Source organism: Podarcis pityusensis (assembly GCF_964106645.2).
Source record: "Podarcis pityusensis genome assembly, chromosome: 16".
NCBI classification, from domain to species: Eukaryota; Metazoa; Chordata; class Lepidosauria; order Squamata; family Lacertidae; genus Podarcis; species Podarcis pityusensis.
Genome location: NC_138041.1, coordinates 40456440 through 40483501, shown reverse-complemented (window position 1 = coordinate 40483501; position 27062 = coordinate 40456440). Strand labels below are relative to the sequence as shown.

General features: G+C 43.7%; 1 protein-coding gene and 1 long non-coding RNA gene across 15 annotated transcripts in view; one reads left to right on the top strand and one right to left on the bottom strand.

The window, feature by feature from the left end:
• The window catches only part of CLIP1 (CAP-Gly domain containing linker protein 1), a 110695-nt gene that overhangs the window by 68122 nt on the left and 15511 nt on the right, over nt 1-27062 (top strand). For 10 of the 14 annotated variants that reach the window (XM_080986579.1, XM_080986570.1, XM_080986580.1 and 7 more), the window contains 6 exons: nt 988-3273; nt 4443-4580; nt 12959-13065; nt 18893-19007; nt 24248-24300; nt 26039-26059. In XM_080986579.1, the coding sequence (XP_080842705.1) occupies nt 988-3273; nt 4443-4580; nt 12959-13065; nt 18893-19007; nt 24248-24300; nt 26039-26059 (2720 nt within the window). The remainder of the gene's footprint in view (nt 1-987; nt 3274-4442; nt 4581-12958; nt 13066-18892; nt 19008-24247; nt 24301-26038; nt 26060-27062) is intronic. The other 4 variants (XM_080986574.1, XM_080986578.1, XM_080986572.1 and 1 more) reach the window with 3 other exon arrangements.
• LOC308466094 lies at nt 20646-26833 on the bottom strand. Its single transcript, XR_013980663.1, has 2 exons — nt 26750-26833; nt 20646-23684 (listed from the first exon to the last, which is right to left on the bottom strand). It is a non-coding gene; the product is annotated as an uncharacterized lncRNA (long non-coding RNA).

The following is a 27062-nucleotide window of genomic DNA, read 5'->3' as shown; positions in this document are numbered from 1 at the left end:
GATATAAATTAAACTTTGAGACTACTGAGCTTTTCCCCTTTATTTGACATTTCATTAATACCACCATTGTAGGACTTTAACACCTCAGAAAAAATCATTTTAAATTGGAGCTGAGTGAATGACAGCCAGCTCACAAACTGGTGAAAATGCCTTTTAAAGATGGGACACTTTTAACATTAGCTATCATAACAGAATCATAGAGTTGGAAGGGACCACGAGGGTCATCTAGTCCGCCCCCTGCAATGCAGGAATCTTTTGCTCAAACCCATGACCCTGAGATTAAGAGTCTCGTGCTCTACCAACTGAGCTATCTGCTTCTCCTTATGGAGCAGTTCAGGGAAGTTTCCCCTGTCAGAGTGCCATCGGTCAGTGGTTGTGCCCTCGCTCATTCACCAGCTCAGCCTTGTTTCTTTGGGTTTCATGTTCATTGACAACTTGTCCAGGCACAACATGCACAGTTCTTTCCTCTCAAAATTGGAAGGGGGGTTATATTTCAGCTGCAAAGAGTAGGCCAAAGATTGTGCCATCACTACTGCTCATGTTGAAATATAAATCTCGTTTTGACATTGCAGCAGATGTTGAAACTGAGCAAAGGATCTAATCTTGCTGCCTTTAAATAAGTTAGACTTTTACCTGCCTTGGCAAACACATGATTACAGCTTTTGTCTAGCTAGAATCCCCTTCTATATTCCAGCTGCTGCATTGCCTTAAGCACTCATTTGATAGTTGGGCTGTGTGATCATTTGTGAGCTCAAAAGTTTATTAAAGACCATGCAACTTGTGAGCTTAAGACATTTCAATATAATGGCATTTGTTTAGCATTCAAAAGGATTTGGAAGTATTCGGCAGGGCTGTGTGTCATTATATACTTTTGTTTTTAAAAAAACAACAGTAACGCTATTTGTCTTTAATCCACACTTTGCACTAGTCTGCTTGACTTCATTTTTTGTTTTTTGTTTCCCTATTCCCCATCCTTTGTTTCTTTAGTCCTTAACCTCTGTGTTAGCAGCAGCCAGAAAAGAGATTGAACTAATGTCAGAGGAGATGAGGGCATTGATATCAGAGAAAGAAACCTTGGCACAGGAGGGGAATGCTTTAAAATTAGAAAAAGGTTCCTTGTTATCAAAACTTGTAGAGTTGGAGTCCAAGATTGGGTTATTAAAACAAGATCAGGAAAAGCTTTGGACAGTGAATGAAGAACTTAACCTGGAGAACAAAAAAATCATAAAGGAGAAACAAGAAGTTGAGAATAAAACGCAGCAGGAAAAAACTAAAAATGATGAATTAATTTCTGAGAAAGGAAAGTTGCTCTTAGAAATAGAGGCAGCCCAAGATGATCTTCTTAAAATCACTAGAGAGAATGATGCTCTACGCACCTCAAAGGTGGCTCTCCTTCGCCAGGTGGATGAGCTCCGGACCCATAGAGATGCCTTGGCACAGGAATGTCAGAAGCATGTCTGCCAAAGGGAAGAGCTCCAGGATTGTCAGAGAAAGCTTTCTGAGGAAAATGCTGCTCTCCTCAAAGATAAGGATGACGTCATTCAGAAGCTGAAGAGTTCTTATGAAGACATGGCCAGGGATCAAAAGGAGCTACTTGAAGAAGTCACTTCCCTGGCTGCTGAGAGGGACTTGCTTCTGGGGAAACACTTGGATCTCGAAAACCAGAATGTGGCTTTGAAAAGAGAAAGGGATAATCTATTGCAGACTAGCCAGGATCTACAGTCAGATAAGGAGGCTCTCCTGATAAGCCAGGAAGAGCTGCATAAAAGCTTAGAGCAGGCTCTAGATGAAAAGCAGAAGCTTGATGTGAAAAGTGAAGGCCTGCGCACTGATCTAGAAGCAGCAAATAAGGAGCTGAAAAAGGTTACCAAAGACAAGGTTCAACTGCAGGCTGCTCATGCCAGCCTTTCGAAGCTCCTAGAGGAGTTCAAGGCCAGTAGGGAGTCAACAGACTCTGAATGTATTCAGTTGCTGCAAGAGAAGGAAGCCTTGTTTTCTGCTGAGAGGAGACTTTCGAGTGAAAGAGAAGAGCTTTTAAATGAAAACAAGGCCCTTTCTGAAAAGCTGGCTAATGTCTCTGAAAATGCCACTCTTACCGAGAGGATGCTAAATGAAAAGCTAAGCCAGATGAGCGCAGAGAAGGAGTTGACTTCTCAGAAGTCCTCAAAGCTCAAGAAGCAGAATGAGAACCTTCTGAAGGAAAAGGCCATTCTGGAAGCAAAATGTGCTGAGCTTCTGGCAGAGAAGCAGTCTGTGACCAAAGCCCTATGCGACTTGAAGAGGAAGCATGAATTGGACATCTCTGCAAAGAGGATGCTCACTCAGGAGAAGGCCAGACTCCAGGGCAGTGTTGAAACTTTGAAGCAAGAGCTTGACCAAAAAACGGAAGAAAACCAAGAGCTTGCCAGCTACAAGTGTGAGCTGTCCAAAATCCTGAAAGAGACCCAGAGTGCCAAAACAGTGTTAGAAAATGAGTATTCTGCTTTGCTTCATGCCAAGCAACTGTTAGCAGCTTCATTTAAAAGTAGTTCTTCTGAGAAAGAGCTACTGAGCCAAGAGAAGGTTCAGTTGCAGGAGGAATGTCAAAAGTTGAATAAAGAGTTCAAAACAGTCCATGATAATCTGATAATAGAACGGGACAGTAGGAAGCTGGAAAAAGAGTCCTTTGTGGTAGAGAACACACAGCTTCATAACAGTGTCAGCCAGTTAGAGAGTGAGAAGGAACAGCTAACATCCAAAAACAAGGAGCTGTTGGCTGAGAGGGATAAGCTGAAACAAGAGAAGTTAAAATCTGAATCTAAGCTGGAGGAAATTATGAAGGAAAAGGAGATCCTTAGGGTCGAAACCGATCAACTCGCATCCAATATTGAGAAGTTGAAGGGTGAATTTGTGGCATTGACGAAGTCCAAAGCTGAGCTCCAGGAACTGCACAGCTGCGTCTCCAAGATCCTAGAAGATCTCCGTTCCAGCCATGAAACATCTGAACTGGAACGTGTTAAACTTCTTCAGGAGAATGAGATTCTGCTTTCCGAGCAGAAACATCTGATCACAATAAAAGAAGAAATCTTGAAAGAGAAAGAAAAGTTCTCTGAAGACTACTATAAGCTTCATGAGGAGGTAACACTTCTAGCACAGGTCAACAGTGAGCTGTCAGCCAGCCTCTTGGCATCTCAGAATAAAAACCTGGTGCTCCAGAAAGAAAAGGATGAGCTTATCTTGAAACTGAAAGAATTCGAGAATCTTCAGGCACATGCGGTATTGCAAAGATTTGAGGTATCAAGACACTGATAAATCAGTCAAGTATAGTTACTAACACCCAACACTAACTTCAGTTGTTTCGGTGTCTGCACTTAATTTTGCACGATCCAGCACCCTGGCTCAGTCTGAACACCCTCCTTAATTATCTTGCTCACAGAGAATTTACCTCTTTGTGAATATCAAAAAAACCTCTCAACTGCTGTAAGAATCAGGCAGGGGAGGAGAAAATATCACACCCAACTTTCAAGGGCCTCACAGCTATTGAATGTTGCAAGGCAATTTTTCAGTTGTGAATAAAAAGGCAGGTTTCCAGATCTGCGGGAGCTTAAAATTACACACATGTGTATTGGCACATGTAACCTTCTTAAATGTACACTCAAATTGTTATCCAAAAATTAGTTGTTAAAACTTCCTCTGAAGCCTTCTTACTCTTAATTGGATAAAAGGCAGCAGGGCACTCACTGTCCAAGCAGAATTGCTTCTGTGACAAAGGATTTGGCAATGTCTGTTATCTTTTTATTCACAGTAGGCTTTGCATTCTCTACCAACTGAGCACAAAATGGAATTTTGAGACATTCCTCTCTGGGCTTCATAAACCATAAAGTTTTTATTCCAAGGACTATTTCAGATCATCTTGCTTGGGTCTGAAGCTTTTGCTTTGCTCCCCAAAAGACATCACAGTACTAAAAGTTTGCAACCATATATTTGCCCCATCTCTTAACTTCAGTGTTTTCTACCAAATTCAGATGCAGGGCTGCTGTCCTGATATCTCAGTACTATGAAAGTGCAAAGAGGACAAATGACAAATCTGTTGGTAGTGAATATTGCTGGAACTACTTTTTTTTTTATTTACAAAATTTAAAAGGACGGCATAATTAGGGCTACCAGTCTCACCTGAAGACTCACACTAGCATGGAACTGTAATTTGTGCATGGAATAAGATGACTTGATAGATTTAATTCAATATATTTTGCAAAGTTCTGGAATGCAAACACAGGTAGAAATGGAGTGCTTGTGATTACAACTAGCAAGCGGCTTGCAGTCAGTTTATGTGGCCTCTACATGCTGCTAAAGAGAAATCCCATTGGCTTGAGGAACAATCTGTGGAGTAGGCAATCTATAAATTTGTATCCAGAGTCTGGCATGGTTTTGCACAGGATTTGATGTGGCTTTTTATCTCGTAGACTGCACAAACAGCAGAAGATGCTTTGCAGATAGTTGAGCAGGTGACCAAAGAGAAGGAAGTCCTTCATAAAGAGAAGATGGAAACTTTGACCTCCCTGGAGGATTCCAGGCAGGCTAATCAGAAGCTGCAGAAGGAGGTAAGCAAACCCAAATCCTGGCTGTTTGAAAAAATATGTGTCACTCAAAGCCGGAGAGCCTGGTTCTTAAATCTCTCCTGCAGATAGCTGGGTATCCAAGGGCAGGTCAGTGAAATGTTTCTGAATAGTGCATCCAGTCACCATGAGATGGAAGGGGCCGTAGCTCAGTGACAGAATGAGTGCTTTGTTTGCGGGAGGTCCCAGGCCCAATGTCTGGCATTTCCATCTTAGAAAAGGGGTCATATAGCAGATGATAAGGAAGAAGCCACTGCCATTCAGAGCAGATGTTACTGGGTGGACTGCCCCCGGGCACAAGGCAGCTTCTTCGTTATCAAATGACAAATGGCCAGAGCCTAAATCCTAGTAGCCTTTGGTAGAGGGAATGCAACTCCCTTTTCCCTTTTCTTGCCCCAGTGTGCTGAACATTATAGAGAATGTGTATCTTCTGGTGGTATCTTCTGGTGGTTTCCCCAGCCTGGTTGTCAGGACTGGTCGTTGTCCTCTTCAGATCACCACACAAACACTTCTTGTTCTTTTATAAAAAATTTTATTGTGTATTAACAAAACAATCTTATAAACGGTTCTTAACCGTTCTTATTCTTCCTCAGAGTCACTTCTTTCAGATACCTTCTGAGCTCTGCTTCTCCATGACCAGCCACTCTCAAAATGGCGAAGGCGCCCTTCCCTTCGCTTTCCCGCTCTTTTTTCTAACCTCCTGGCTAGAGCTGTATCTCCCCTCCTCCGAATCTGAGCTAGAACTGAACCCTTGCCTTCCCTGTGAACAGCCGGTCCCTCCCTGTTGTTCCTCTTGCTCTCTTCTGTTATATTCACTGCTCTCCTTCCCCCCTTGGGGAATGCTTTCTCCCTCTGAGAAACTGGAAACTTCTAACTCTTCCCTGACATCACCCCCTCCCCTAAGCCCCCCTTCCTCCTCCTCGCTCTCCTCTGTTTCTGAAGGACTGAACCCTATGAACTCCTCTTCCTCGCTATCTGTCTCTTCAAAAATTTCTTGAAGATGCCAGTTATGGGGTTTTGGCTTGTGGGGATATTTTCTATGAAATTCTCTCTGCAATTCTGGAACTTTAATTTTTTCTGCTGGTTCCCATGAGATCTCAGACTCATCTAACCCTTTCCATGCAACCAAATACTGTAATTTCCTCCTACTTATTCTCGAGTCTAATATCTCTTCCACTTCGGTCTCCTCTTCCCCCATCATGGTGGGAAAAGGAGGTGGTTCCCTTGAACTTTGATACTTATGCGCTGGTACAAACACTGACAATAAAGATCTATGAAATACAGGGTGTATTCTCATATTTTCAGGCAAATGAAGCTTGAAAGCGACTGGGTTAATTTGAGCCTTTACTTGGAAAGGTCCCAATCTCCTTGGTTCTAGCTTTTTACACCTCCCTCGTATTGGTAGTCCCTTGGTAGACAGCCATACCCAGCTCCCTACTTGGATTTCTTCCCCAACTCGCCGGTGCCTGTCTGCAGCTTTCTTGTAAGCCTCTTTAGCTTCTTCCAAATCCTCTTTCAATATCTCATGAATGCACCTCAACTCCTCTATCATTTGTTCTGCTGCTGGTACTGCTAACTGCTCCTCTTGACCTGGGAATGCCCTTGGGTGCAAGCCATAGTTTGCCACAAATGGGGCTCTGCCCGTAGACACATGCATTGCATTATTATACGCAAACTCTGCTAGACTCAACTTCTCTAACCACCCGCTCTGCTGATAACCAGCATAACACCTCAGATATTGTTGTAGTGTTGCATTCGTTCTTTCAGCTTCCCCATTGGTTTGCGGGTGTCTCGCCGATGTGAGACTTAGCTCCACATCTAGTACAGTGGTGCCCCGCAAGACGAATGCCTCGCAAGACGGAAAACCCGCTAGACGAAAGGGTTTTCCGTTTTGGAGGTGCTTCGCAAAACGAATTTCCTATGTGTTTGCTTCGCAAGACGAAAATGTCTTGCGAGTTCCTGCGGGGGTTTTTTCCTTCCCCCCCCTTTTTCCCAAGCCGCTAAACCGCTTATCAGCTGATGGCTAAGCCGCTTATCAGCTGATCTTTAAGCCGCTTAACAGCTGATGCTAAGCCGCTTATCAGCTGATCCTTAAGCCGCTTAACAGCTGATGCTAAGCCGCTTATCAGCTGACCGTTAAGCCGCTTATCAGCTGATCTTTAAGCCGCTTAACAGCTGATGCTAAGCCGCTTATCAGCTGATCTTTAAGCCGGCTAAGCCGCTAATACTGTAGCGCTAAGCTGCTAAACCTCTAATGGGCTTGCTTCGCAAGACGAAAAAACCCGCAAGACGAAGAGACTCGCGGAACGGATTCTTTTCGTCTTGCGAGGCACCACTGTAACTGCATTAACCTCCTCCAAATTTGTGATGTAAATTGGGCCCCTCTATCTGAAATGATTTGTGATGGCATACCATGCAACCTAAAAATATTATCTAAAAACATCTTTGCAGTTTCCTGTGCGGTCGGAATTTTGGTACATGGTATGAAATGTGCCATCTTGGTTAGCATGTCAGCCACCACAAAGATCACTGTTTGCCTATGCGATGACGGTAGATCCGTTATAAAATCCATAGACACCACATCCCAAGGCCTTCCCGGCATGGGCATAGGTTGCAACAACCCTGCGGGAGCTGCTCTGGGTGCCTTGGCTCGTTGACATACTTCACAACCTCTTACATATTGTGTTACTTCCTCCCTCAACTTTGGCCACCAGAACTGCCGTGTGATCTGATACAGGGTCTTTTCTCTACCAAAATGTCCTGCAGTCGGGTTATCATGATGTTGCCTCAACACTTTACCTCTTAATTCACCTGCAGGTACATACAGCACCCCTCTCCTGTACAACAATCCATCTTTTTCTTTGAAACCTTCCTCTTCTCCTCTACCTTTTCTCAGTTCCTCCATTTTCTTTTGTGCAAACTCATCTGTTACTGTCAATCGCTGGAATTCCCTGCCGTCCACTACTACGGCTGCACACCCCCACTGATCCGATCTCAGCATTTCTCACAACTTGGGAGGTGCTTCCCCTTCCATATACTCAGGTTTGCGTGATAGCGCGTCTGCACGAACGTTTTGATGCCCAGGTATGTACTCAATCCTAAAATTAAACCCAGCAAAAAACTCTGCCCACCTAATTTGCCTTTGGTTTAGCTGTCTAGCAGTTCTCCAGTACTCTAAATTCTTACAATCTGTTTGTACCACCACCTGATGTGACACCCCTTCCAAAAAATGTCTCCACACTTTAAAGGCAGCATGCACAGCTAAAAGTTCCTTATCAAATATGGTGTAGTTTTGTTCTGATTGATTTAATTTTCTAGAGTAGAATGCACAGGGTCTCCAGTCGCCTTCCTTGTCCTGTTGCAGCGGAATGGCCCCAATAGCCCTATCAGAGGCGTCAGTTTCTACCTTTATACGCTTACTTGGATCTAGGTGCATAAGATATTTTTCTGAAGCAAACACCACCTTTAATTTATCAAAGGCCTTCTGTGCTTCCTCAGACCATCTGAATGGCCCCTTGCCTCTTAGACAATCAGTCAGTGGTGTTGTGATTTTGGAGTAATTACCTATGAATTTACGATAGAAATTAGCAAATCCTAAAAACCTCTGTAGATCTTTCTTAGTTTTAGGTGCCTCCCATTCCACCACTGCCTGAACTTTACTGGGGTCCATGTGCACCCCTTTGTGGGAAATGCAATATCCCAGGAACTCCACCTTTTGTGTGTGGAACTTACACTTCTCTAACTTCACATATAACCTGTCGGTCCTCAATCTCTCTAACACCTGTTTTATGTGTTCCTCCATACTTTCACTATATATTAAGAGGTCATCTAAATAAGAGACACAGAACTGATCCAGTATACCTGCTAAGACGTGATTGATGAAGGTTTGAAATACCCCTGAGCCATTTTGCAAGCCAAAAGGCATTACCAAGAATTCAAATGCACCATACTTAGTACAAAAACTGGTTTTCCACTCATCCCCTTCTCTGACCCTTATCAGATTATATGCTCCTCGTAGATCAAGCTTGGTAAAGACTTTGGCTGACCTTACTCTCTCTAAGAGGTCATCTATACGTGGCAGTGGGCACACGCGAGGCTTCATTTGACTGTTAAGGATTCTGAAGTCACATACTAATCTTGGTGCCCCTTCCTCCCCTTTCTTTTTGACAAAAAAGACGGGAGCACCCCCCGAGGCCGTGGACTCTCTAATAAAACCTCTCTGCAAATTCTTTTGCAGGAACTCCCTCAATGCTGCAGATTCTACTTCCGACATGGCATATATCTTGCTTGGTGGCAACTGTGCCCCAGGGACTAGATCTATCTTGCAATCATAGGGCCTATGTGGTGGAGGTTTATCCGCTTCTTTTTCACAAAAAACATCCTGATAAGCCATGTATTGTGATGGAATCTCACTTTCATTCCCCATCAACTTCCCTTCTACCTCTGTTCCCATTACTTCCACCGAGATTTTTCCCTTTTGCCCCAAACAATGTGTCATACAATATATCGAACCAAAAACCAAAGACCTTTGATGCCAGGCAATCACCGGATTATGACAATTGAGCCAACTCATGCCCAGCACCATTGGGTGCCCAGGTAGTTTGGTCACATGAAATGCCCTGGTCTCTGAGTGATGACCCATATCCATTCTCATTGGTGGAGTCTCATAAGTCACTTCTCCTGAAAGTAGCGGTCTGCCGTCGATTGTTTTCACTCGCAGCGGGAAACTCAAAGGTAACAAAGCGATTTTGTGTTCCTGTACCAATTTCTGGTCTATGAAATCTGCTGACGCTCCTGAGTCTAACAACGCCTCTACCTGGATGCTATGTCCATTGGGTAGTTGTAGTTGCACCTTCACCGTTATTCCTGGAATAGGTGGTTCCACGTGAGAGCCTTCTATTGCTTCTCCACCCGGCTGCAAGCTCCCATTTCCAGCCGGGGACATTCGTTTCCCTGATGCAGTTCTTTCGGGCAATTGTCTTCTCTCATGTCTGCTCCAAATAGAGACTCCCATCCTTTACGATTGTGACATTGTCGTGCTAGATGCCCTGGTTTTCCACAGACAAAGCAACGCCTCGTGTCTCTTCCTCTCCCTGCATTTCCTCTTACCATGGAAGAGGTAGTAACTGGGAGGGGTCTGGCTGCCCCTAATTCCATGGGCTCTGGCCGCTCTCGTCCTGGCACGTTGCCCGCTCTGCTCTCTGTACTTTCGATAATATTCTTTTCCCGCCACCGTGGTCGCCATTGTTCCTTCTTTTCACTAGCCCTCCGTTCCACGCGTAGGCTCAATTGCAGGCACGTTCGGACCAGAGAGTCCAAGGAACTAGGTTCTGGCATTTGGGCCAATTGGTCTAAAATCTCATTATTCAGTCCTTCCCTAAAAAGGGCTGCAACTGTTGGGGAATTCAGATCCCATTTTAATTTCTGCACCAGCAAACTAAAGTTGGACCAATAAACTCCCACAGTGTCTTTTCCTTGTCTCATTCTCAACAGCTGCCTAGCTGTGGTTATTTCATGCGCAGGGTCTAAGAAAATCGTGTCTAGATACTGCAGAAAAATTTGTAAATTTCCTAGGGCGGCATCCCTCCAAGATATGAGGGGTATAACACAGTCCTTAGCCCTCCCTTCCAAGAAATTAATCACATAAGCAACCTTCTCTTGCTCAGATTGAAATTCTTTATCCTTTATCTCAATTATGTAAGAAATTTCTGTCTTGAAAGCCATGTATTCAGAGCTTTCTCCCTTGAAGCTACGCGGACGTACAGTAAATGTTTTACTCACTCTATCTCACCGCGTCGCTTGCAACATGGTTCTATGTTCTCCCAGTGCTGCTGATAGTATGTCGACTTGACTTTTCAACTGTAAGTTCTGTTGCCACAAGTCCTGTAATGTTAGCTGGAGTGCTGGGGTTTCTCCTTGCCCAACTGGCGCCACAGCTCCCTCCATTTTGGCTTCTCCTTCTTTACTTATAGTGAAGAGGCGCAGAGCAGAAGGTATTCTGTCAGCACTGGTCGTTGTCCTCTTCAGATCACCACACAAACGCTTCTTGCTCTTTTATAAAACTTTTATTGCGTATTAACAAAACATTCTTATAAACGGTTCTTATTATTCCTCAGAGTCACTTCTTTCAGATACCTTCTGAGCTCTGCTTCTCCGTGACCAGCCACTCTCAAAATGGCGAAGGCGCCCTTCCCTTAGCTTTCCCGCTTTTTCCTACCCTCCTGGCTAGAGCTGTATCTCCCCTCCTCCCAATCTGAGCTAGAACTGAACCCTTGCCTTTCCTGGGAACAGCCAGTCCCTCCCTGTTGTTCCTCTTGCTCCCTTCTATTAGATTCACTGCTCTGCTTCCCCCCTTGGCGAATGCTTTCTCCCTCTGAGAAACTGGAAACCTCTAACTCTTCCCTGACACTGGTGTTCCCTGTTCCCTACAGCAGCAGTCATCAATGCTACTGGAGATCATAGAGCACTCAGGACCTTGAAGTCAGCTAATGCCAATGGTTGATTGCTAGATAGCTGAAAATTTAAATTTAAATCCAGCAGCTCTGTAATTCTTACAGAGCATCTGGAGATTATCTGTTACATAATAAAACACAATGCTGAGTGCATGTGAACAGACTAGGCTTACCAGCTGCTAGCAAGCTCTTACAGGGAAAATGAAACCGCCATAAATGAAGGCTCGAAGTCAGTTTGGACCAACATCAGATTCATTGAAAGGATGGTAGTCTCAGCACCGCCAGCTCAGTGCTTCTCTCTCTGATTCCCTCTGTTGAAGGTACTGTAGCAGCTCAGGGGAGAGGGATTTCTTTTGTCTGGGCACACTCCATCCGTCATCTGCTGCTAAATGTGTAGGGATGTCAAATTAGGGTTGTCTGCCTTTCATCGTTGCTGCCAATTAATGTTTGATTAATATCTCTCCTTTGATGGGGCTCTTAATTCACATTAGAAGTTTTATGGTGAAACTTCTTTGCAAGATGGTTTATCTAATTATAAGCTAGCTGGTTTGCCAGGTTGGTGGAACTTGAAGCTTATTAAGCTTAATACATTTTACTTTTGGAAGGTGCCAGAAAGGATTTGACTGCCAATACTGTACTGAACCTGTTTTAAAGCAGACTCTGAGGTGTGTCACAACTTTAAAAAATGGAAAAGTAATTGAAATACCAATGCACTTTGGGGTGTACAACCCTCTTGTTTTCTGACAAGTGTAGCTATATTAAAATGATTCCAAACAGGCATTACTTACCTTAGATTCAGAAAGGTTCTCTCTGCAAGTCAGATTAAAACTATAATTCTAAGGCAGTAATGCTTATGTGAGTTTTATCCTGTTCCCCTAGCAATGTGTTGGGACTTTGATTGCTTCACTGGATTAATATATTTCCCCATTTGCCTTTATAGTCCTCTCCTTTGAATCATATTTAAAGCATTCAGCAACCCTAGATTTTGTTCTCCCTTACTTTTGATGGCCTGAAACCTGAAGCAGCCCCGTTCTGTACTGTTTAGTATTTACTGTTGGTTGTGCCTTAGGCAGTATTCAATATCAAAGAGACTGTTGTATGGCCAGATTGGCCATACAAGACATTGGAAACGCATGACACAGCCTCCTGAACCTTTCAGGTTTTTAAAAAAGAAGTCACAGGGTGCCTAACTGGCTGAAGATTGTTACACTGTGGGACGCAGAATGCAGGGTTAACCTCTTTTCTTATACTAGTTCCCTAAACTAACACACACACACACACACCCTAGACTGCTATTTTCACCATTTTGAAAAACAAGTTGCTTTCTGTAATGTGGTAAATAACAACTTGCAGTTTTGTTTTTTTTAAATAATAAAAAATGCCTCGCCTATTGCTACAGTCCCAGTCCAATTCATGTAATCCTCCAGCTGCTTTTAAAAGAAAGCAAAATAGATGAGAGCCCCTCCTCTGGTAGAGAGCAAGCCAGTCTTCTGTAGAGACCTGGTGGTCCTTTAGTGACAACATGAAAACAGCCCCCCTCCCCCCACAAGGCCCTCCCTCAGGTAATTCATGGCATGGAAAGAATAATGGCCTTTAAACGCCTCTTTAAAGCTTAAATGCTTACCAGTCTTTCCTGGATTCTCCCTTTTTAATTTTATTTTGTTTTGTACGCAGATCAGTTTTATTTGTGCAACAATGTTGTGTTGTGTACTTTACCTTGTTTTTATCTAAAGAAAATGATACTGTGTTTTGTATTTTTATTTTTCTGTAAACTACTTAGCAATTTTTACTATATTAAGCAGTATTAAAAATGGATAAATAAATGAAATGAAATGCCTCAGCCCCCTTGGTCCTTTCAGTCCCCCAGAATAGGAAGCCAAGTCTCCTTCTTGTTTTCTTTTCTCTTCCAAGTTGGATGCCCTTAAAGGAAGTGCCGTAAAGAGCAAGGAAGAGCTGAGCAAGTCTCAGGAGCTCCTCAAAACCGAGAACAAGAAAATGGAAGAGATGAGAAAAGAACTGTAAGTGTTTAACTCTCTTACTCTTTATGTGAGACTCCGTTTATTATTCGTGAAAACAAAATGTTTGTTCATGGTGTATGAGGGATGTTTTCAGTTGTTTAAAAAAATAGTGGAGAAATTGTGTAGCGAGAACCATTCTTCCTTCTGAAACTTATGAGGATAACAAAGAATGACTAATATCTTTATTTAAAGGCACAAACTTTTTTGTTTTTAACGAGGGTCCACTTCATCAGATGCATGGTAACAGTTCCTGCGTCAGGAGACAGCAGTCCACAAAAACCAATGTTGAGTCTTTAAAGTGCCACAAGACTCTTTTAAAAAAAGATACAGTGGTACGTACACTTCAGGTTACATTTGCTTCAGGTTACAGACTCCGCTAACCCAGAAATAGTACCTTGGGTTAAGAACTTTGCTTCAGGATGAGAACAGAAATTGTGCTCCGGCGGCAGCAGGAGGCCCCATTAGCTAAAGTGCTGCTTCAGGTTAAGAACAGTTTCAGGTTAAGAACGGACCTCTGGAACGAATTAAGTACTTAACACGAGGTACCACTGTAGTGGTAAAAATTATGCAGTTATGGGTCACTGAAAGTTACTGGGCGATACCGATTGTTAATACAAATCATGTTATGTCGACTGCTGTGTTTGTGTTTACTGATTTGAAAGTATGCGTAGTTTGGCCACCTGGGGGCATGAGCACTTTTCAGATAGGGGCTTTTCCTCTCTCCCCACATTGTGCACACACAAAGTTGATCTCTTTCTTTTTTTCATTGCTCTGCTTGTTACTAATCCTGATAACAGCATTCCTGGTATTGCCTTAGACTTAGAGGAACAACCCCAAGCACAGATACCAGAGAATGTGGAATGCTTAATGCTAAGTGATAAGGGATTTTGTTTGCAAAAAAGCCTTTATTTTTAATTTCCAGCAGGGTGGTGATGATTTGTTTCATTTTGTGTGGGATTTCCCGCCCCCCCCCCATATTTTGCATGAGCAGAAACAAACATGTTGGTTTTTCACGACTAGCTGTGGGAGAGATGCAGGTTCAGCCAAGTTTTGCAGTCTCTGTGGGCAGAGAGGGAGGCAGGCTCTGTCATGCAAAGCACTGTATGCTTCAAATTCAACTCACAGTGGTCCCTCGTTTCTCTTTAAAACCAAGCCAACCCCATATTTGCATATTTGAGAAGCTATTTGATGGTGGGGAGCTCTTGATTTCCAAACCAATTTATTTGCTCTCAGGAGACATCAAGAGGAGATAATAATTTCCAGGGTTGTGTATGGTTCAAAAAGAGCCAGGAATGAATGCTGCTCTGGGTTTCAGAACAGAACAAGTGTGATTGAATCAGTCAGGGTTCAAAACTATATAGAAAAATGTTATTTAGATTTTATTGCAAGATGCTGAAGGTGGGAGATTACTATTGATTTGGTTGATGCCTGTCCTAGAGTTATCCTTTATCTATGTGGTCAGATTTTTGGTAGAAGTGGAAAGAAACCCAGGCCACAGAATTCTCAGGAATGTACTTAGAGTGTGCTCCAGATTCTTCTTTTGCAGCAACCATCGATAGAACTTTCCCATGCTGAATGACATATTTCAGACCCATGGATTGGAGATTCTCCACTACCCTGTTAAAGCATCTCTAGCTGTTCTACACAGAGCTCTTTTGACATGTTAATACATGCAAGAAATATGCCTTTACAATTGCATGTTTCACTCAGCTACAAGTGCCAAGGAACTGAAACTGGCCTTGGCTCCCCACCCAGTGGTAAACATCCTTGCTACCACATAACGTTTGGAGTGACTCTCCAGGTTTTTGGGGGGGAGGGGACACCTGTATCTGAATGCTGGTCTAGCCAAGCCAGTCTTGGCCATACTGGGCTGGATGCACAACTGGTCTGGCTCAATAGAAGGCATGGGTTTCTCAAAATCAAGTCATACCAGACGAATTCCATTCCTTTTTTTGATAGAGTTACAAACTTGGTGGATCAGGAAAATGCTGTGGATGTAGTGTATCTTGATTTCAGTAAGGCTTTTGACAAAGTCCCTCATGATATTCTTGCAGAGAAGTTGGCAAAATGTGCACTGAAGGAAGTAGCTGTTAGGTAGAATTGTAGTGGGTTGATTGACAGAACCCAAAGCATGCTCACTAATGGTTCCTCATCATTCTGGAAAAAAGGGATAGGTGGGGTACTGCAGAGTTCTATCCTGGGCCCATTGTTGTTCCATGACTTAGATGAAGAAATTGAGAGGGTGTTCATCAAATTTGCAGATGACACCAAACTACGAGGTACAGCTAATGCCACAGAAGACAGAATCAGGATTCAAGATGACCTTAAAAGGTTGGAGAACTGGACCCAAACTAACAGAATGTATTTCAATAGAGACAAATGTATTCCTGCACTTGGGCAGGAATAACCACAAATATAAGATGGGGTACACCTAGCTTACTAGCAGTACATGTGAAAAGGATCTAGGGGTCTTAGTAGACCACAAGCTTCACATGTGTCAACAGTGTGATGCAACAGCAAAAGAGAAGTAATCGTCCCATTTTATCAGACCGCACCTGGAGTCCTGTGTCTAGTTCTGGGCACCGCAGTTTAAGAAGGATATTGAGAAACTGGAACATGGAGGGCAACCAAGATGGTGAAAGGTCTGAAAACCAAGCCTTAGGAGGAGCAGTTGAAGAGGCTGGAAAAGAGGAGACTGAGAGGAGATCTGATGGACGTCTTCAAATATCTAAAGGACTGTTACATGGAAGATGGAGGAAACTTGTTTTCTCCTGCTCTGGAGGGTAGGACCAAACCAATGGATTCAAGTTACAAGAAAGAAGATTCTGACTCAACAGTTGGAAGAACTATTTGACAATGAGTTGTTTGACAGTGGAATGGATTCTTCCACCTTCTGAGGATTTTAAATCAGAGGTTGGATGCTCATCTTTCATGGATGCTTTGGTTGAAATTCGTGCATTGCAGAGGATTGGACTAGATGACCCTTAGGGTCCCTTCCAACTCTACAATTCTATTATTCTTTCTCCAAAAATGTCTATTAGTGGGCCTCATTCTTACTCTCCAGCAATCCAAGCATCACTCAAGACCACTTACAGAACAAGTGCATGGTTGCTTTTTGAGGTGACAAACCAAAACAGCTAGAAAACTCTTAGATGTTGGAACTCCTAATGCAGATGATCTCAGGGCTCTTCAGTGTTGCTGACACTGATCGTTCACCATAAAACATTTTGAATTTGAGCTGGGTGGCTGAGTCTTTTGGTTATGACCCCCTGTGGATGGAAATTAACCCAGGAGCACACTGGATGGTGTGCTGCTTGCACTGTGCTGATTCTTGATGCTTCCTGCACTGCTTCTCTCTAGTTCAGTGGTTCCCAATTAGCTAATTACTATTTATCAAAAGCCAAGCCACAGACCCCCTGCTTTAGAAAATTTTGGTAACTGTGGTAGTTACCTCTGCAAAGCAATTTTTTGAACAAAATATGAGGTGGCCCCTAATAAGCAAAGGATTTTAGGCACATAGTAAAAAACAAACAAACAAACAAACAAAACCCAGGGCTGAGTGATATCTGGTTTTCAACATCGGAATATATCAGCAACTAAACATCATGATATTCCAATATATCACAATGTCTGAAATCAGGCGTGGGGATGAGGGAGGGAGCAGCCATAGAGATCGGATGGGTGGGGAGAGGAAGCAGAGGCACCTTCATCACGTGGTTTGAGTCGGAGGGCATAGGGATGGAGCCTTCATTGGCGGGGCAGCCAGTGAAGTTGCATGTCCTCTGTGGCTGCTGCTGCTTTCCTGCTGACTGAGAAAAGCTGCTCTACCTCAGTGCTAGGGGAAAGTAGTGCCACTATGCCTTGACGTGAGGGCGATCAGCTGTCCTGTTCTCCGTCAGCATAAGGGGAAGATAGTGCCTCGCAATCGGTTGCCCTGGTCTCCCTCAGCATGAGGGAAGGCAGCTCAGATCAGCAGCGTTATCGGCTGAGATCATCATGCGATATCGGCGGTGCCTTGGAATTGGCTGCCCTGCACTCATATTGCTGTGTCATTTTGCCGAGTCAAAATCGTTAACGCGGTGTGATTTCAAAACCAATTTTGGCCGATATATTGAAAAATTGCACAGTGCTAAAACAGACCATAAAAATCATGATATTACCATGCAAAAATGACAAAAATGTAGTTCAGGGGGATGCAAGAGATGGAGCTGTGAACCCCCTGGGTGCGTTCCGTGGACCTCCAGGGGGCCCTGGACCCCTAATTGGGAACCACTGCTCTAGTTGTTTGCCACTAGGGAATGATTAGCAAGCAAGCAATGTAGTAGTGCAAGCCATAAATGTTCTCATATACATGCAGAAGGCAATTTGTGGGCTTTTGCTTCTTACCCTGGTTTGATCTTGTAACACAACTGACTTAATTTATTTTATTTTCATCTCCCTCTTTCTTCTGGATGGCTGTGGAAAGTTTGCCATTCACAAGCAGCAGAGAAGCAAAAAGCTGGGAGAGGAGGGGGAGAGTTAGGAGTGGGGAGTAGAAAGCACTGAAAACCCACCAAATCAGCCCTAAAATAAGTCTTGACAATAACATAGCTGCCACTTTGTGAGTTGTCTTTATATATAATATGCCATATTTTTCGCTCTATAGGTCGCACCAGACGATAAGACGCACCTAGTTTTTTTTTGGGGGGGGGGAACAAGAAAAAAAAATTCTCTAGCTGTTCTGGCTTCTGGGATAGCCGCTGAAGCCTCTCCCGGGCAGTGGGATGAAGGCTCCCCCTGCCCGGAAGAGGCTGCCCGCGGGTAAGCTGCCCTCTGTACCTTCCCCCATCTCCCACAAGAACCGCACGCTCTTTAAAGGGAGTGCGGTTTTCGGGGGCTTTTCTGGGAGGTGGGGGAAGGGACAGAGTCGCGCGTTCTGTCCCTTCCCCCCACTTCCCGCAAGAGGAAGGCAAAGCCTTCGCAGGACAGCAGGGAGCCTTCATCCCGCTGCCCTACGGAGGCTTCACAGGGGCTATCCAAAAGCCAGAATAGCTAGAGGGAGCACTGCACAGTGCTCCCTCTATCTGGTCTAGCTTTGCTCGAAGCCTCCGCAGGGCACGGGGAGCCTTCATCCCCGTGCCCTGCGGAGGTTTCATGGGCTGTCCCAGAAGCCAGAACAGCGAGACGGAGCACTGCACAGCGCTCCCTCTCTCTGTTCTGGCTTCTGGCTTAGCCGCACAGCCTGCATTCGCTCCATAAGACGCACACACATTTTCCCTTACTTTTTAGGAGGGAAAATGTGCTTCTTATAGAGCGAAAAATACGGTAAACCTTATTGCATATTTTACCCTGCACCTATTGCAAGATTGTTGAGCTGGGTTTTAATTAGAAACAAATTGCTGCAGCATCTGGGGACTGGTTGTGTGTGCGTTGTTGTTGGGGGGGGGGTTGTGGCAGTCTGCTGCCTGAACTCTTCTTCAGTCTCTCTCAGCTCACACCATTCATGAGAGAAGAATCTTAACACGGTTATACTTGACCCAGCCCACTTACAACTATGATAAATGTGTGTATTTGCTTTTAAAAAAAATGTTTCAAATGGCATGGAAAGTAATTCATTTAAAAAGAAGTGATTCCACACCTAGCATCCACTGCCTTCCTTTCGAAGATCGATGCTGGACAGAGGAGGGCATTTGGGATGTGGGTTGTCACCTTATTAAATATCTCATCAAGCATGAGATTTTCTCTCCCTTCCTTTTTTTTGCAAGCTGCAAAGCTGATTTCTCTCCCACTGTTCCCCTCCCTTGCCCTTCTTGTTCCTATGGTAACCATGCGCTCTCTGTCTTCACAGAGAAGTACTAAAGCTGGTAGAGGCTGAGAAGTCCCAGCAGCTTGCCGTCTTGCAAGAAGAGAACATTAAACTTGCCGAGGAGCTTGGCAAAGGGGAAGTCACCAGTCACCAGAAGGTATGTCCTTTCACGTTGACTTTCCAGGGGTGGAGTTTGCTATAAGCGAGTTTTTAAGAGCTAGCCATGCTATTCCATTTGTGTGTGTGTGTGTGTGTGTGTGTGTGAGAGAGAGAGAGAGAGAGAGAGAGAGAGAGAGAGAGAGATTTCGGCACATGCTGATGATAATTGTCTTTCAGGGTATAAATGCCAGGAAAGCAGCAGCAGCAACAAGGCAATGAGAACTTAAAATGAATTCAGTGTTTATTGTGGGGTGATCTCTTGTGGGCGGCTGAAGCTAGCAAAAGTCCACCCTGACAGGAAAGCCAGTCTATCTCCCAGGCGCTACGTTTGTGGCTCTTCCATTGGGTTTTAAAGTATTTCAGCATAATATCTTCAAAGATATCCAAGAAAGGGGAAAAATTGCATAATGCCCAACAAATCCTTTGCAGGAGAGAGGAGGTTTGATGGAAAGAAGTGTTGATTGTTAGCAGGGGTCTACATCTATTGGCTTTAGAGATTGGTCAACCTTTCTGTCAGTGGCTTTCCTTACATTAATATCTCTATAATGGGGTTTTTGTCACAGTGACCTTCTGAAGCTACTTGCTGAACCCCCCCTCCCCCCCGCTCCCAAACCAACAACACACCCTGGCACTAATTTGTAAAAGGGATGTTTGAGCAAGTGAGCAAAATGGTTTTTAAGTATTGAAAGCTCTGTTTGATGATTCTGAACTGGAATATGTGCAAATGAGATTCATTGTGCTTGCTGTGAGATTTGCTTGGGATAGATGTGTGGTCATCTAGTAGCTGTTTAAAATTATTTCATACCATTTATTAACATATACATATAGTATGGGCCTTTCATGCACAATCTCTGTTGAAATGAATGGGAGTTGGCCAGGATCACACACTTGGTGCTGACTCAAGGGATCTGTGTTCTGCTTCAGCCTTTGCACATCACACACAAGCAACTTTCAGCTAACTTCTAAGTCAGGGATCTAAGAAAAACTCTGCAATGGCCCCAACACCTTAGAGAGCATATTATGTTCACACAATCTGTCATCATCTTTTCATCCTTCTCCTCATTGGGTAGTAAGTGTATTCATTGCAAAGGTAACAAGACGATCCAAAACCTGTAGTCACAACCAAGTATCTGGGTACATCTACTTAATATCTTTCTAATTTTGCCGCATGCATCATGTTTTGAAGTAATTTGCAATCGTATTTTGATTTGGGTTAGAGTTTTTGTGCGAGAGGAATGAGTAGGAGACAAGCATGGATTCTTCTACAAGTTTTTATTTGCAAATATGAGGACTAGTAACTTGGTTATTCAAAAGAGAAGCAGATGTCCTCAGCAACCTAGGGATATGCAGAATGCCCAAGCTTTGTCATTAGTATCGCTTTGGGCTTGAAAACTATATCAGCAGAAGTTGGGAAGCTGAGAAGAAACTGGGACACTGAGGAGGCAGAGAGCCCAGGCATTACATTTCAGCCTCTTACAGCAATTCTTGTCCTTTTGTCTCTTGGGGAAACCTGCAGGGGTCCCTGGACTAATTAATGTGAACTAAAATAGTATGTAGACCTTATTGCAAGCACAGGCTCCGATGCTGGACCAACAAAGCACTCTGGGTATGGCTTGCAGACATACATTTTTTAAAAAATTGAATTTTAAATTTGATTTGTAAGCAACTTTAAATTGTTGGATAAAGAGGGGGCACTAATAATGGGTGTCTGTCCAAGGCATGGTAGTCATGGAGCTAAATACGTGATAAAGCCTAGTGTAGCTAATTAGCCCAGATCAGCCACTTCTGCAAGGCATCCCAATGCTCCCTTTCAATACAGGAGCACCCCCAGCCCAGCAGAAGCGAGTAGCTTACCAAGTTGGTGGGTAAGGATTGCTGAAGTGGAGGCAGCCTAAATTTACCTCTCTAACTTCTTAAAATTCAAAATCACACCAGGAAGCCCAATTTGCCAGTCCCTTCTCCTGCACAGGCCCTCTTGCAACAAAAAGAAGTTGCTCACCTCTCTGCATTTCCGTTGCCCCCATTACATAAGGCTTCGGAAGGGGCTTCCAGGTGGGTGGGTGGGTGATTGGGTGTAAATTGGTTAAGAGAAAGAGCTTAACCCAAAGTTAGATCTGGTCCCAGGACTTTCTGCCTCTTCTTCACCTTCCCTTGCTGCATATGACAGTTGTTGGCACAGAAGTCCTAGAGTAAAGAAATCTGGTAACTGGAATTGGAGTGTTAGCCTAGGAAGAATATCCACCTACCAAGTTGGGGTGCCAAGGAATGTGAATTGGCTAGCCCTAAAACATAAGTGAAACATGTTGATTTGCTAAGGTTTTTTCAACAGTGTTGTGAGCAACCCTGGATGTTCCTTGGAACCTTATCAAAAAGATTAGTAATGGCAGCCAAGTCCATTGGTTTATCATTACCACTATAACTCAGCAAGATGTTCTAGGGCGCACTGTTAGCTCACACAGAGCAGTGATGAAACCTGACCAGCACCCATGTAAACTGAGTGTGTGTACGGTTGTCAGGCCCCTTGGGCCTGAAGTCTCCAGGTACACCCACCGCCCCCAGCTGGCAGGCTTGAATCTCCATGTGGGGCTGCCCTACCCAGGCTGCCTAAGCAGGTAAGAAGGAATGATCCCCTTAATTCAGCTGGACCTGGGAATACAGTGGTACCTCGGGTTACATACGCTTCAGGTTACAGAAATAGTACCTCGGGTTAAGAACTTTGCTTCAGGATGAGAACAGAAATCATGCTCCAGTGGCATGGTGGCAGCAGGAGGCCCCATTAGCTAAAGTGGTGCTTCAGGTTAAGAACAGTTTCAGGTTAAGAACGGACCTCCAGAATGAATTAAGTACTTAACCCGAGGTACCACTGTACCCCCTTTCACTAAGATTTCTGACTTAAATTCCAATGAGTGACCTATTTGCTCATTTGTTGGACCTTGTGTTTTTTGTTTGAAAATAACGACTGTGCTTAATGAGATCACTGAAGCCTGATCCATGACATCTCCAGGAGCCGCCCCCAGGTCTCAGGTTTGGCCCTGAAATCTCAGGAAGTGGGAGGCTCCTGACCTGGCAGCCATGCGTGTGTGCTCTAAAAGAACTCTCTGGTTCTATGGCGGAGAAGCCAGTGTGGAAAGGGTCCCTGAAGACCTCTGCTTTAGAATGTACGTCAGAGAAGGGCTTGCATAAAATTCAGATGGCCAGCCTTTCTTTGTCCAGTGGAAGTTAGAAAGCAGTAAATGAAAGCTGTCCAGAATGAGCTTATTTTTCGGAGTGAGATTTAATGTCTTTAAAACTAGCATGATGAGTCTTCCACTTACCTTGCAGGTATTTTTGATTGGTACTGCTAGGATAACAATATAAATTCTGGCCAGTATCTGTTAGTGAATCTGTATATGCCTGAGGCATTTTGCAGATTTAATTGGTATTGTTTCATCAGTGTTTTATATTTACATCTGAAGTTTGTGTATTTGAGTAGAGGAAATATGGGTGTTCTCTTCATGACTGCTTAAGTAATTAGCTGCTTTGTAATTAATTAAAGGATATTCAATCATATATTAGACCCTTACCTTGGGGAAATTTTCTGACTTGCAGTATTTCAGATCTTCGTGTGGCAGCCCTTAATTTAAAATTAGGAAGTCTTATTACTTAAAAAAATTAATCCTCCATTCTACATTTTTTTTGCTGAAAGAATTTCCCATAATCCATTTGGTCCTGCTGGGGGTAGCATATGCAATTTTTTTCTGTTGATGGGGGCAGGGAGAAGGGCTACTGCCAGAAATTCTCAGCAAGAAGCAAAGGTCTTTTCTTGGATATATTAAAAATAAATTGTAAAATAAGTATGTCATATTCAGAGCTTTTGTGGTGGTTATTTATATCACATAATATGTAGAGATGTGGTGTTCCTAAGTAGTAAGTACATGTAGTCTGGCTGCACCATTTGAGTGGGAGAGGGAGTTGATACTTTCTCATCAAACACTGTGTACAGCAGACCTGTTCCTCCATGAATACTGACCCAGCTCTAGGGCATTATAAGGATTTTCAGACTGTGGTGAGGTTAAACTGGCAGATTATTATTATTATTATAGTTAGTAATTTATTGATATTCTTCCACACAAGTGCATCAGAGGCAATGTACAGTAGAAAGAGGAAAACAAATAAATGTTTTTTTAAAATCAAAAGAATACAAAATAGACACCCATGGCAGAGAACCGTTCATCTAGCTGGGAAAACCCATTGGAACAATTGTCTTCAGAAGGTGCAGAGGGGGTGCCTGTCATCTCACAACATTCCTCAGTTCTGAGGAAGTCTGCTGTCCAGAGGAGATCTCTGAGGGCTCTCCGTGACAAGCTATTGCCAAAGATGCCCCTTGAAGTCAATTGGGGTGGGGGCATGGCAGTGGTGGGTGGAGCAACAAATGTGAATTTTACCTTTTTGCAGCAGGTTACATCTCTGCAGCTTGCAGGAAGGAGATTTCACGGGCTGCCCTTGTTTACCTCCGATTTAAGCCCTTGTATCCTCCATCCTTCAGAACAAAGGCACTTTCCCTTCCAAATTCTTCTCCTTCTACCTCTGGAGTTTCAGTTTTCTTGCCTCTACAGCAAGCCTTGAAATTGAGAGCAGTAGCATGTGCAGCCTGCCTGTGCGGGGGAGGCAGATGAGCTGTCCTCTGGAGCTGTCACTGAAAATAGCTATATTAGACTTCAAGCACATTCTCGGCACAATATGATGTCTGTTCTAGGCCAAACCTCCCATGGTTTGCACTTTCCTTCTCTCTCTTGTGGGGGGGGGGGGAGAGAGAGAGAGAGAGAGAGAGAGAGAGAGAGAGAGAGAGAGAGAGCATCAGCCTCTCTTGGGAACTGAGGGCCAAAGCTCAGAGCTGAGAGACATGGAGGGGAATGGCTATAGCTAGGGAGATCTGGGGGCCAGGGGATCTGGCTGGCTGCTGTTGTGGGATTAAAAGGGACAGAGGAGGACTCTCCTGTCAGGATTCAACAAATCCCTCTGGTCAAAGAGAGCATGTGAAGAGGGGAGAAAGAGTTGGGGAAGAGGCAGCGTTGCCTCATGCGCCTGCTGAAAATAACAAATTTCTGTGAAAATGGCTTAAGTTGCAGAGGATCCCCCCTTTTTTTCACCTCTGGAGAGAAGACAATCTGCAAATTAGGCAAAGTTGCAGGATGTTTGAATTAGAAGAAAGCACTGTTTGATTCTTAAATGGTAAATGAGACTGATTTTCTCTTTCAGCTGGACGAAGAGAGATCTGTCCTTAATAACCAGTTGCTAGAGATGAAAAAGAGGTAAGCTTTCTCACGGGGGGGTGTTTGGGTGTGTGCACCTACAGACAATTGGGAAAAATAGGACTAAATAAACCCACAGTGAAGCTGTTTGATTCCATCTACCCTTCTTTAGTTGAAGTAACCCAGGACTGCACACTTCAGCTGTTGACAATGCATGTGGAATACTAAATACATGCAAAAAGTTTCATCCTTCTCATCACTAAAATTTGTGTGAAAAGGCTTGACCTTAAGAAGCATTTAACATTGCTTAATCTAGCATGTACCATACTCTGTTAGATGTTCCCTTCTATTCTACATTTCAGCACCTAGATAATTGTGCCATTTTTAGCACTAGAGTATTGAATCGCTTTAACAGATCTGGAAACTGCGCAAAGCCTCCCCGTGGATCAGCTTCAAAAGTCTTCATTAAGTGGTTTTGTCAAAATATTGCTAAGCTCTACACCCACTTCAGGCAAATAACTCTTAACAGTTTGACTTTAAACCTCCCCACCCCAATGGCACATTAGTCCATTGTCTCTTTAGACAGACAGAGGCCAACAGCTTATAAAGCTGGAAGTGAAACATCTTAACATTGACATTTTAACACCTTCAGGGGATAACTAATTTAGAAAAAAAGCATCCTAGCAAACATAAATATTCTGGATAGAAAATATACTGGATAGAAACATGAATGAGTTTTATTTCTGAAGTATGCTTACAGGGTGCCTTGTAGTTTATGTAACTTTGTAGTGATTGAGACAGTTAAATTAACAAGGGACTTTCCAAACAGTTCATTTTCAAGGCTCAGGAATTAGCAGTAGGTTTTCTGCCTAACCTCTCAGGTTTTGTGATGCAAAAACAAGAGATCTTTGGTCAGTTGATATAGAGAGACCTCATGGAGTGAGCAGTCTTGCCCATCACCCTTTCACCCACAATAATTCTTCTTCTGCTGCCCCCAAAATTGTCTTTGTGAAAGTAGGTATTAGAACAGCCTTTTCCAAGCTGGTGCCCTCTGGATATTTTGGACTACAACTTCCATCTGCCCCAGCCAAGGGTCAGCAACAGGGAACAGAGCAGCCCTCAGGGTACTGGGAGGGTGAGAGGTGAGGTGGCAGCGAGGTTGGTACCATCGGAGCCCCTGGGGCACTCCCCCCCCTGGCTTTGCCCCTTTCCCCCTCTCCCTGGGTAAGCCAAAGTGACGCACGTGGTGGGAGGTCAGCTAAGTGCCACTGATTCCTATTGGTTGTAGTTCAAAACCTCTGGAGGGCACGAGGTTGATGAAGGCGGAGTTAGAGAATTTTGGGACTCTCTAGCTAAAAGGGGGCTCGGTGTTGCTTCAGCTCATTAGATCCATTGTGGATTTGCTAACTGTCTGACTTGTCTCTGAGCCTGCGCTATTTTCTCAATACTCATTTCACTCCTCTCTCTCCCCTTTCCTACCCTTGCTTCCTTTGCTATATCTGTGTGTCTTTAATGGTAAGACTAAAGAAAGTCTATCCACGTTACAATAAATAACTTTTTTTTCCTCGCCAATAAAAATTGTTGTACATATTTTTCGGCTGCCTTTTTGTTTCCTTGGTGTCTTGCTTTTTTGTTTCGTTTTTTGTTTCGTAAAATACTCAGCAGTATTAAATCTTTTTTTTTTTTTACAACAACAACAGAATCCACTTCAGTGCAAATTTAGTTCTTCCTTTACTGTATTTTGCATTTCTCTTCCATGTTTCTAACATGTGGTTCTTGTTATCTTGCATTTTTAAAGCTTGCCCAGTATCACTTTAAGGTACTTGCTTCATTATTTGAATTTCTTGGTTTCTTTTGTGGCAAGCGAAGAATCTGGGTGTGCTTCTAGCTGGGAGTTTTTGGAGTCACCCATGTGATCTATTTAGTAGCTGCTTCTGGGCACAAACCACTAAGAATGTCTCCTGCACAAATCTCCTTCACTCAGTGGAGCAAATCCCATTCATTTCAGTGGAACTTGCTCAGGAGATGCTTCTGGTGGGGTGAGCCCCTTGCAACCTTAAATGTCACTTTAAAAAATTGGTACAAAACATGGGAATTACTGTACAAAATGGTCATGAGCCCTGCCCTAAGAAACCAATTGGAAACTGTTGTTAAATGGGTCTTTTGAGCCATGAAATTATACTTTTCAAGTTGATAATAACTGTGCTCCCATCCTACAAGAAAACGGATGAGGTTTCTCAGCATGACTGAGCTTTCAAATTGCTGGGGGTGGGGGTGGGGGTGTATACATACATACATACACATATACACAACTACATAGAAATATATATAGTTTGTCATTCAAAGCACATCTTCCAATTTAACCATAGAATGGCCACATTTTTTTAACCCAAGGATAAATATTGGCAGAGGTTTTTCAAGCATTTTGGTGCCAAGGCAGAATTTCCAAAAGACTATTTTCCCTTATGTTAGTAAAAACATAATAAAATGATTATTTGCTGTGCCTTACCTTACTGCGGCCAGGGGTGGACTGTCTCATTTTGCCTGATGCTAAGATGGGATGCGGGTGGCGCTGTGGGTTAAACCACTGAGCTTGCCGATCAGAAGGTCAGCGATTCGAATCCCCGCAATGGGGTGATCTCCCGTTGCTCGGTCCCTGCTCCTGCCAACCTAGCAGTTCGAAAGCACATCAAAGTGCAAGTAGATAAATAGGTACCACTCCGTCGGGAAGGTAAACAGCGTTTCCGTGCGCTGCTCTGGTTCACCAGAAGCGGCTTAGTCATGCTGGCCACATGACCCGGAAGATGTACGCCGGCTCCCTC